This window comes from Arvicanthis niloticus, chromosome 14, assembly GCF_011762505.2.
Source record: "Arvicanthis niloticus isolate mArvNil1 chromosome 14, mArvNil1.pat.X, whole genome shotgun sequence".
NCBI lineage: Eukaryota > Metazoa > Chordata > Mammalia > Rodentia > Muridae > Arvicanthis > Arvicanthis niloticus.
Window position 1 is genome coordinate 51,803,960 of NC_047671.1, and position 12,000 is coordinate 51,815,959.

At 46.2% G+C, this 12,000-nt stretch overlaps 1 protein-coding gene across 2 annotated transcripts in view; it reads left to right on the forward strand.

Moving 5' to 3' along the window:
* Nucleotides 1-10,629, forward strand: part of Dnajc18 (DnaJ heat shock protein family (Hsp40) member C18) — a 30,769-nt gene extending 20,140 nt beyond the window's left edge. For both annotated transcript variants that reach the window (XM_034518613.2, XM_034518614.2), the window contains 4 exons: nucleotides 1,165-1,271; nucleotides 2,539-2,648; nucleotides 3,608-3,780; nucleotides 9,303-10,629. In XM_034518613.2, the coding sequence (XP_034374504.1) occupies nucleotides 1,165-1,271; nucleotides 2,539-2,648; nucleotides 3,608-3,780; nucleotides 9,303-9,427 (515 nt within the window). In that variant the 3' untranslated portion in view covers nucleotides 9,428-10,629. The remainder of the gene's footprint in view (nucleotides 1-1,164; nucleotides 1,272-2,538; nucleotides 2,649-3,607; nucleotides 3,781-9,302) is intronic.
* The last annotated feature ends 1,371 nt before the right edge of the window (nucleotides 10,630-12,000 follow it).

Sequence of the window (12,000 nt, forward strand, 5' to 3'; positions counted from 1 at the left end):
CCTCGTAAAAATGGCTCAGCAGTTAAGAGTGCTTGTTCTTGTAGAAGACCTGGGTTCTAGTTCCAGCTGCTCACACCATCTGAAACTCCATTTCCAGGTGGAGATGATGCCCTCTTCTGGCTGCCATGGGCACTGCATGCATATAGTATATAGTCAAAAATGCAGGCAAATCATCCTGTCTTAGTTACTGTTCTATTGCTGTAAAAAGACACAAAGACCAAGGCAACTCATATAAAAGAAAGCATTTAATTAGAGCTTGCTCACAATTTTGGATGGTTAGTCTATCATCATCATAGTGGTGAGAGTCAAGGATGGTGCTAGAATGGAGAGCTTTACATCCTGATGTACAAGCAGCAGGCAGAGAGAGAGAGAGGGAGAGAGACTGATACTAGTGTGGGCTTTTGAAATCTCAAAGCCCGCCCCCATTGATATACTTCCTCCAACAAGGCCACAGATCCTTCCACAAGGCCACACGGCCTAATCCTCAAACAGTTCCACTAGCTGGAGCCCAACTATTCAAATGTGTGAGCCTGTGGGATCCATTCTCATTCAAACACCACAAATAAATACCCATAAAAATAACTCTTTTTAAAAAAAATCACAGTGAGCCCCCTGCCCTTTTTTTTTTTTTTAAACAATCAATATGTGCAATAATACAAAAACCTAGAAAGTGTATCATAGAAATCTGGAAGTTGAGAAAATTCAATGCCAAGAAAACAACTTGAATTTTTTGTGTTGCTAGGGATGCAGCCTTGACCCTCCAACATGCTAGGCGTGCGCCCCGTGCTGAGCTACTCCTCAGGCCTAGAAACGATTTTTATGAGTGACTATTAAAGATGCCACTTAGTAATACTGGGCACAGAAGCAAACATAAGTATGTCAGGTAGGATTTATGGCCAAAGTGTTTTCTCTCTTCTGGCCTTGTGGAATTTCCTCTCACAGTCCTTGCAAAGGACTGTCTCCATGAAGTCAGGGAGTCTTGTGCACCCGTGTCCAGCTGGCCTCTTGGCTCACATTGTTTTTCTGCTGGGTCAGACAGGCGGTGCTCTGTCTTTAGCCTGGTTTGGAACAAGAAACAGACAGAAAAGGAATTGCTGTCTCATGAATGTTCTCTCTCCCATTCTTGGCCCCACCACCCTCTCTCTAATCATGTCTCTTTTCCAGGAAATATTCACATGTTCTCAAATGTGACAGATGACAGTCACTATTATCGCAGGCGGCACCGCCACGAGAGGACACAGACACATAAGAGAGAAGAAGACAAATCTCAGGTGTGTGGGGAGCGGCAATCATACCCATAGCTGCTTCTGTGCGGGTGAGGAGACTGCTCCTGCAGGGCCTTCTGTGCCTGCTCCTGTGGTATAATCAGTGCTAGACTCACAACTGAGCAATGCTGGTAAGATGAGCTGGGTAGGTGTTGGTAATCCTCCATTCTGGTTCCTTCTGTGTATCCTATCATCCCAGTTTCCCTCTCCTCTCTGTCCCCCTCTCCTCCCCGCCCCCCAATACTTTTTGATTTTGAGACAGGTTCTCTCTATGTAACTCTGCTTGTCGTAGAGCCCACTGTGTAGACCAGGCTGACCTTGAACTCAGTGATATCCACCTGCCTCTGCCTCCAAAGTGCTGCGACCACCATGTGAGTCACCAAGCCCAGCTTGTGAAGCTGTCCTGATTGAACTACATAAAATAAGATTTTACTATATAAAATAAGAATCTCTTTAAAGATACTCAGAACTAGCCAGGCTGGTGGCATACACCTTTGATCCTAGCACTTTGGAGGCAGAGGCAGGTGGATCTCTGAATTTGAAGCCAGCCTGGTCTAAACAGTGAGTTCCAGGACAGCCAAGGCTACACAGAGAGGCCCTGTCTTAAAACAAAACATAACAAAAACCAAAACCAAAAAAAAAAAAAAAAAAAAAAAAAAAAAATTAGAGCTAAAAGTAGGGTACAGAGTGAGAAACCAGAGGTACCTCAGGAAGCTCAAAGGCAGGAAGCACTGCTAGGGTTGAGCCAGGCTGTACGGCTGGCAGCAAGCACCTCGACTGCTGAGCTATCTTGGTGGCCTCATACTCATGTACACATTTAAAAATGACAGATCGCGCGCCTCTGGCTGGCTCACAGTATCTGAAAGAATGTGTCCTTCTCAGAACTGTAGTTAATAAAGGAGAGGGATGAACCTTGACCCTACATTGTCAAGGAAGAATGTGATCATCTCTGACAGGGTTAGAGATGACAAAGTCATCTACTTTGGACAGCCGTGGTCAAGTAACAGTTGCTTAGCGATAGCCACTCCTGGAGCCCAGTCCATCTGGCAGAATTACCTAGAGGCATAAGGGACTGAGGGATTATTGACAGTGCAGATTGGAAGGGCTTTCTTTAGCCTATCAGCAGAGAAAAAAATATTTTGTTTGCTTCTAAGCTGAGATGCAGCCTTTGTGGCAATGCTTGGCTTTGTGGACATTCCTGCCCTGTGTGTTAATAATCTGCATTTCCTTTGGGATGTCTCCTCCTCTCAGGCACTTCTCTGCTCTTTTACAGACTCCATATTCCGCATTTGTTCAGCTGCTTCCAGTCCTGGTGATTGTGACTATTTCTGTCATTACTCAGCTGCTGGCTGCTAATCCCCCATATAGTCTATTCTATAAACCGTAAGTGCAACGTTTCTAATTTTCCCTTAGCAACAGTCTGAAAGACAAAAGACTTAAGGTTTTGCTGATTCATGCTGACATTTCATCTCACCTTCCTGTGGAAAATGCTGGCCTTATGTTTCAGGGAATAGCCATCCAGAGTTCCTCTAGTCTTTTCTGTGGAGGTGAGAAATACTAAATTTACTTACTTGAAAACAACTAACCTAAATAGAAAGGAACAGCCCAGCGCTAACAATGTGGCTGCTGGGTAGCAGCTGCCTCTGCCTTAGGAGAGGGACTATTCTGTCACACAGCGACACCCTCTGGTCAACTGCAAAACAATCAGAATTGGTCTAGAAGGATCAGCGCCATAATTTGAGATTCACAGTTAATCTTTCTTTCTCACCATGGTGGAGTTAGAGAGGACCCCAGTGGAGGCAGGAGTGAGGGCTCATACCTTTGGTCCAGCACTGAGGAGGCAGGGACAAAAGATTGCCATGAGCTACAGTGAGAGAGAGAGACAGAAAAGAGAGAGGGCAGAGGGGGAGAGGGAAGGAGGGAGGGCAGATTGTGATTCATGGGTCTGGAATAATCCACAGTCACTGGGATCTAGTGATCTCTTAAAATATGTTTTAATTCCAAGGAGGAGCTGGAGAGACAGCTCAAAGGTCAAGAGCACTGGCTGCCCTTGCAGAGGGCTGGGCTTGATTCCCAGCGCTCACATGGTGAGGCATAACCATCACCCTCTTCTGGTCTCTGCATGCAAATGGTTCACAGATGTACTTGTAGGCAAAATACTAAGACACAGAAAATTAATACTAATTTTTTAAAAATTGCAAGAAGCGACATTTATTACCCATAAGGACATAGAGATGATGGCAGTCGTATTTAGAGGCCAGGGCCAGGAGTAAGATTGCCAGCTGTTACAGGAGTAAGATTGCCAGCTGTTACAAGCTGATGTGAGATACTTTCTGTTTCAGAACCTTGGGCTATACCATTTCTAGAGAAACACAGAACCTGCAGGTGCCTTACTTCGTGGATAAAAACTTTGACAAGGCCTACCGAGGGGCTTCTCTTCGTGACCTGGAGAAAACAATAGAGAAAGATTATATTGATTACATCCAGACGAGTTGTTGGAAGGAGAAACAGCAAAGTAAGTCAGGCCACACAGGCCTCACCGGTGGCTGTGACCTAATATCATGAGGTCTCCCCAGCATCCTGACCACTCTATTCTACTGGTTTGGATCACATATTTATGTCAACAGAGACAGAGGACAGGCACCTACTCAGATACTACAGCAAAGACGTAAAAGTTATTGACATGTGACTGGGATTGGAAAACGTAAAAACCCAGGCGTTTTTGTCTTTACCTACTTACCTATTGTATTTCCCTTTTCCCCTCAGGGTAGGGATGTGTGGGGTTGGGGGCTTACTACATAGCCCTAGCTGACTTAGAACTCACTGCATGGACCAGGCTGGATCTGCCTGCCTCTGCCTCTAGGCTGCCGCTCTATAGGTCTGAATTTCCGTTCCTCCTGAGGATTTAAGATTACAGGTGTACATGAGCTTTCCCATCTTACTGCCTTTTTTTTCTTTTAAAAAATTATTTATTTTTACAAGAGTGTGTGCACACGCCACAGAGTATGGCTGGCACTCAGAGATGCCTCATGGGGTACTGTGCGTTATGATGGTTGCTCTTGTCACTGCCTTGAGGTCCCAGCCTCACTAGCCACTGATGACCCTATTTTGCATCCCAAGCTTCCTCCTGAAGTTCTCAGTGCTATCTGATTTCCTTCACAGTTCATAAATTAAGAAGAATATGATTGAACCAGCCTAGCTTTCTAAGTCAAGTCAGAAGTATAGAAGTTGTGGTGCATGCCTTAAATCCCAGCACTTGGGAGGCAGAGGCAGGTAGATCTCTTGAGTTCGAGGCCAGCCTGGTCTACAGAGTGAGTTCTAGGACATCCAGGGCTACACAGAGAAAATCTGTCTTAAAAAAACAAAGAAGGAGAAGGAGGAGAAGGTAAGAAGAAAAAGAGCAAGAAGGAGAGGAAAAGGCAAAGTAGTAATAGTTGCTGCAGTTGTGGCATGGGGTCTCTTGTCCCCTTATCTCTTGTTGTTTGTGGGTACATTGAAGAAACGTGGCCTCCTGGGTCTGGCTTTTCAGTAGGACGAATGTGAACATATCTATCTACCTTTTCCCTGACAGAGGTCAGTGGGGTGACAGTGTCTGCCACTCGGCTTACAGCTCCAGTTGTTACTGAGGAAGTCTGGGAGGACTAGTGGTCCTGTCCCAGCCAGTAACTTCATTTTTTAATCCCACTCAGCCCCCCACCCCCTCACACACATACACAGAGTAACTGCATCTTGGCTTTGCAAACTGAAAAAAAAAACTTGGTTGATTTTTTTTCAAAGCAAACTATAACTCATCTTTTAAACTTTATTTTGGATGTCCTTAAGTGTCTACTGATGCAGTTTGTTCTTTGGTCAAGGTGCTTGTCCCCTTGCTGACCATTCATGTACCCCCACACCAGCACCGAGTTAAGCTGGCCCTCTGGTGTGTTCCTCAGGCTCTTTACTCTTGCCTCTAGCGAAGTACTAAACTTTAGTGGTGCGTGACTCATATCAGTTCCCTTGGCAGGACTGCGAGCAGACTGTATCTTACTAACTCTGTGTCTTGGGCTGCGGGCGGGCAGCCGTGGCTCAGCATGGGTCATTAGAGAAGAGTCTCGTACTGGAAAGCAGTGAACTGATGATGAGTGTTACTGTCCTGTCCCTTTCCCTCAGGGACCTTGTCTCAGGAAGCTGTTACTTTTACCTACCTCATTGTTAAATTAGTTTGTTTTGTTTTGAGACAGGGTCTCACTATGTAGCTCTGGCTGTCCTGGATCTCACTATGGAAACAGGCTTGTTTAAATTAGGTTTTTTCTTTTTACAATTAGGGAAGAGCTGGGTGTGGTGGTATAGGCCTGTAATTCCAGTAAGTGGGAGGCACAGATAGGAAGATTTAGAGTTTAAGGTCTGACTGAGCTACATAGTAAGACTCTGTCTTAGGGGGAAAAATCAGGCTGGTCAGATGGATCAGTGGGTAAAGGCAGCTTACACCTAAGTTCTATCCAGGATCTAGAAGTAGAAAGAGCTCACTCCTAAAAGTTGTTCTCTGACCACCACATGTATGCTATGGTATATGCAAAAGGGTACTCGAACACACACACACCACAGGGAATTAAAAAAAAAAAAAAAAAAAAAGCAAGGCAGTGGTGTCCATTGTCTTTAATCCCAGCACTTGGGAGGCAGAGACAGATCTCTTGAGTTCGAGGCCAACCTGGTCTACAGAGTGAGTTCCAGGGCAGCCAGGGCTACACAGAGAAACCCTGCCTCAAAAAAAAAAAAAAAAAAAAAAAAAAAAAAAAAAAAAAAACAAAAGGAAATAAAAAGAAAGAGGAAATTGGTGTATAGACCAGGCTGGCCTCAACCTCACAAAGATGCCTCTGCCTCCAAGTGTTGGCTTAAAAGTGTTCCCCAGTACAGGGAAAGAGCAAGAATCTGTGGATCTAAATTAGGGGAAAGGCAAAGTAATATATCCTAAGTGTCCTCTTGGTGCTGGGCACTGGAATGATTTGAATCTATTGCTTTCTGCAAGAACTACATGAAAATCTGTGTTTTGCATGTTTCACACACACAAGCACATATATACACGTACCACACACTTACATGCATGCCCACAGACCACATTCTACTCTGGCGTTAGGATGAAGTGGCGTCTGAGCTTTTATTTCCGTCCACATGAGCCTTGTTCACAACTGTGGCCTTCTTCAGGGACAAGTGAAAATTCCATGAGAGCTAGACCTGGTAGAACAAGCCTGTAAATCTTATCCTGAAATCTCTTGGGAAACTAAGATAAGAAGATCACAAATTCAGGGCATGCCCCCACCACAGAATGAGTTCAAGGCTAGCCTGGGCAATTTAGTAAGCCCTATATCAAAATGTTTAAAAAAAAAAAAAAAAAGAAGAAGAACTGAAGGTATGGCTCAGTGGTATAACTCATGCCTAGGATATGTGAAGTCCTAGGATCTGTCTTCAGGTAAAACAAACACACTCGCGCGCACACACAAACACACACACCCCAGAGACAGAGAGAGACAGAGAGAGAGAGAGAGAGAGAGAACACAAATCCATCCAATGAGCCTGATGTGTGCAAGTCACCAGTTCTGAATGGAGGTCGTCAGCACATCCCCCTGTAAAACCCTATTCCTGGCATTGAAACACAATGGTTCTCTGGAGCCTCCACACCGCCTGAGTGCCATTTGAGAGCAGGCAGCATCTGCCCTCTGAATCCAGCAGCAAGTGCGGCCAGGAAGGTTAAATTTAGCACTTTGAGGTTGTAAAAATAAACTCACTTGAGAACAAAGTTCACTCATGGCAAAATACCAAATGGAAACTTTATCAAGGCTAGCCATTGTCTTTTAAAATCTTTATTATTCCTTTTATTTGCTTTTCCTTAGAAAGACTGATATGGGTGATCATCTATGAGTAATCCTCTACTGTGGATAAGAACTGGCCTGTTTGCTCTGTCATGGCTATGTCTGCACATTATATGAACTGCCAGGGAAAGTAGCCATGCCACTGCACTGGGCAGGATACAAGTAACAGGCAAGAACTGCCTCCTGGCCTGGTCCAGCAGAGCTGAGGCTGGGCCATCTTTGCCTTGAGTGAACACTACTTTGCATGACCTTGAGCAGGATAACAGAGTGGGCAGAATCCTAGGCTTTGAAGTGGGGGGAGTATTCGTTCCCTCCGGGGAGGCTGTATGACATGGCTGTAGCTCAGCACAGTGCCTGGCACACAGTGAATGCCCAATTCCTGGTGAGACCCCAGCTTGAACAGCCTCGGGCAGTAGACTGAAGTGCTGTGTTCTATGGGATCGGGCCCTGGCTAGTTAAAATTGAAGGAGACATTTCTTCATTTTGTCAGGGGAAAAGGTATTTCTTGGTCCTGCTCCTCCCAAAGAGTTTTTTCTTTCATTTTACTTATAAGTTATTAAGTACTGGGACTGGAGAGATGGCTCAGTGGTTAAGAGAACTGGCTGTTCTTCAGAGGACTCTGGTTCAGTCCCCAGCACTTGTGTAGGATGACTTTTAAGGTGAGCCTGGTCTACAGTCTAAGTTCCAGGACAGCCCGGGTCACACAGAGAAACCTGTTTTGAAAAACAAAAGACAAAACCCAGCAGAAGGAGATTGTTCTAGTGAAGAGAGCCGGTCTGTTCAGGGGCACTGGTGTAGCTGTGACTCTGAAGGAGCAAAGGGCAGACATTCCACAGACGGACGGCTCCTGCAGAACCCTCCCACCTGCCAGAGAAGCCCTAGAAAGGAGTGCTGAACTCCCAGTGGGGCGCAGGGGCCAAAAACAGAACACTTGAGTGCAGCACAGTCCTCCGAAAAGCCCCATCACCTGCAAGGTGGCTGTGCCAAGGCAGGCCCTGCCTAGGAGGCCCTGTGGGCACCTGTACCAAGGGTGAGTGAGAGCACATTGTTCTGCAGACTGGGAGACCCACTGCCTGCCAAGCCACGGCCGCTGGCCAGAGTCCAGGCCCTGTAGTCTCATTGTCCTGCACTCCTCTGCACTTTGGGCCTGCCTCGGTGTAAATAGAATCATTGTGAGCAGAGATGCCAGGCAGTGTTTTGTGTTGATAGAAACTTACTCAGTAGTCCATGCCCAGTGTTCCTCCTGGCTGAGTGCTATTTCCTGTGTCCTCGTACTTTATTGATTAATCAGACAGGTGCTCTTGTTCCACAAAGAAAAACAAAACCTGTCAGCAAGGTGATAAGAATGGAAGGCATATTTCAAAATGATTAAAATAGCATTTTCAGAAGCACTGTTTTTTTAAAAGCTGCCTGCTGTTGGAGACTTCAAGAAGCCACAGAGCTCATGCAAGCATGCCATCCTATTAATATGTGGCATATATGACACGTCCCTGAAGGTGCATTTCCAGAGCTCCCACTAAGGAGGAGGGGCTTCCAGGAGAATCAAAACTTAGAGCAACCACCATGGAGTTGGGAAACACAGCAGAGATTATATTCCAGTTAAAAATAGAACGGCCTTCTCTATCATGAGGAGAAAATGAAATTTAGTCAAGGAAACAAGAGGCGAGTGGGCCAGGTGACTTTTGGAAGAGCGATTTGTGTTTGTAACCTCCATATGTGGTGAGGGAACGAAGAAAGCTGCCAGCCTGGCCTTCTATAGATGGTCACCTGCCAGAGCAGCCTGTGCCACGTGTCACCTAGGAGTCTGCAGTGCTGAGGGAAGAATGCAGCAGCTGTCTTTGTTCAGATGACAGGAATAGGCAGTTGGGCTCCAGGCCCTCCAACGGCCATCTGATCACCACTGGTGGCCAGGCTGTGGCAGTCTCCTCTTTCTGCACATGTGCGAGCGTCCTAAGCCTGTGCCAAGTGTTTTGTTGATAAGAACTAAGCCTAGTGCTTTTATATAGCACAGAAACCACAGGGCTGTCAGGTCACAGATAGCCTTAACCCTCCCTCAGAACCTGGTGCAGTGCCCAATCGGTGCTCTAGGGTATGCTTGCCCGATGGAATAGAATAAAGTTGTTGGAATCTAGAAAGGCTGTAGTGAACCAAGCGCCCCGCCTTAACGACCCTCACCTGTTGTGTCTTTCAGAGTCGGAGCTGACCAATCTGGCGGGGTTATACAGAGATGAGCGACTGCGGCAGAAAGCAGAGTCACTGAAACTCGAAAACTGCGCCAAACTTTCCAAGCTCATCGGCCTTCGAAGGGCCGGCTGAGGGCCGGTGACCCTCTGGGGGTGGGGGGGTTCTTACCCGTTACTATTACATTGCAAATCCCATTTTATAATACAAGTTAGGAAATATGAGCACTCTACTATCTGCTAACTTTGTTGGACAGAGAGCTGCAGCGGATGGAGACTTGTTTCCCTCCAGTCCTTCCCCAGGCCTGGCTCCCAGGGCAGAAACAGTTTGTCTTAGTCACACGAATGGTAAAGTTTGGACCCAGCTCCTCTGTGAGTGTAGGTCAGGGCATCCCAGAGACCACCCATGTTTCTTCCTTCATCCTGTCTGCAGCAAGAGCCCACTTACTACCTAGGCATGTCTAGGCATAGCCAGTGCACTTCAGAGTATTGGTGGTGTCTGCTGAGAGTTATACCTCTCCTTCTGTAGACTCACATCTCCCGATTTTGAGCTTTCCACACCCTAAGGGCAGTATAGAGAAATTGAACGATTTAGCCAATAGTTCAGTGTTATCCAAATCTCTGTTGAGTCAGGAGCGTAAACAAAGCTGCCTGATTTGAGGTTTCTTTTCTTTCTTTTTTGAGAGAAGGGCTGGCTTACTCTGAAGCCCAGACTAGCCTGGAACTCACTACATAGTCCATGCTGGCCTTAAGTCTGCAGTGATTCTCCTGCCTCAGCCTCTTGCAGAGCTGGGATTTCAGCTGTGAGCCACCATAGCCACTGAGGCTCCTTGATTTTCTTAGTCTTCTCTGTCAGATATCTAAGAAGTAAAACCTGTTGAGCAGGCTGGGTATGGTGACATACATCTTTCATTTTAGCACTCTGGAGGCAGAGGCAGGCCATTCTTTCTGAGTTCAAGGCCAGCCTGGATTACATATTGAGTCCAGACTAGCCAAAATTACATAATGAGATCTTGCCTCAAAAAAATAACCCTCAAAAAAACAAACAAGCAAACAAGCACCCTGTTGAGCTGTGAAAGCTGTGAAAGAGTTCAGTGAACAGTTCAGCAGCAGGAAGCAGGGCTAAGGGAGAAGGTGAAATCTAAGACAGCCGGGCTGTGGCTCAAGCAGAGAGACACAAAGGGAAGAGCCTGTCGCTGTGGCCTGAGGGGCTCATGTTAGCCAGCAGCCATTTCGTGTAACCGAGCGCCCTGCGCATTTTAGTATGAGATAGTGATGTGACCTTTCATCTGTTCAATGTTTATGGAGTGCCTACTACAAAGCAAGCCCTTTCACTCACATGGTGTTCTGTTGCATTTTTTTTACTTATTCCTCCTAACAATTTGTGGGGCTGGCACATTAGTCCTTTTATGAATCAGAACTTTGGCCATAGAGGATGAACAGTCGCGGTCAGCCTAGGTCATATGACTCAGTGAGGAAACACAATGTGTGAGAGATCATCCCATTCCTCCGCTGATTCTAGCCAGGTTGGCAAAGCAGAGATTCCCCCTCCTTCAGGACACCTCCACATCCTTCCCATGGCAGTCCTGAGTCCCCCCAAGGACTGCTTCCCTGCTGGGCTTTTAGATGCAGGCCCAGGGCTGGAGAGATGGCTCAGCAGTTAGAAGAGCGCTGGCTGCTCTTCCAGAGGACTCAGGTTCAATTCCACACCCACATTGCAGTTCCCAACATTCTGTAATTTCAGTTCCAGAGGACCTGACTCTCCTCTGGCCTCTATAGGCACTGCATGCACCGGGTGCACAGATACACTGGACACACAAGCAGGAAGAACACCCACATACATTTTTAAAAAGCAGGACACTTGATACAAATCCTTTAGAGGCAGAAAAAGCAGCTCTTTCTAGAGCTAAGTGATTAGTTGCCTAGGCTGTGTGGTTGGGCCTTCCTGTGGAGGGTGGAGTCGGACTAGAGTTCCTGAGCTGCCCAGATTATCATGAGACTGAATTTAAAAGGAGAAACAGGTAATTGGGTTATAGTCTGTGTCCTTTTTTCTTTTCTGTTTCTTTTTAGGTAGGGTCTCATGTAGCTCAGGCTGGCCCCAAAGTTTATACACAGTCAAAAACCTTTAACTTTTTTTTTTTTTTTTTTTTTTTTTTTTAAGGAGAGGGGGTGGTTCTAAGACAGTTTTGTTTTGTTTGGGGGTTGGTTGGTTGTTTTATTTTTAATGTTGCACTGGCTGTCCTGGAACTCACGCTATAGACCAGGCTAACATTGAACTCAGAGATCTGCCTGCCTCTGCTTCCTGAGTGCTAGGATCAAAGGCGTGCACCACCATGCCTGGCCTTGTTTGTTTGTTTTTTGAAACAGGGTTTTTCTGTGTAGCCCGGGTTGTCCTGGAACTCACTTTGTAAATCAGGCTGGTCTTGAACTCACAGATCTTCCTGCCTCTGCCTCCTGAGTACTGATTATCTGGATTCAAGGGATGTGCCACCACTTTCTGAGACTTAGAACTTCTGATCCTCCTGCCTCTGCCTCCTGAATGCCAGAATCAGTCCTAGTTTATGTGGTGCTGAAGAATGAACCCAAGGCTTCATGCATGCCAGCCTACCAAGCTACATCCCCAGATTTATCTTCCCAATTTTTTGAGAATCTCTTTAACTTATGATCAGGAGTGAATTTATTTTGTAAAATGTGCCAGGTATGGTGGCA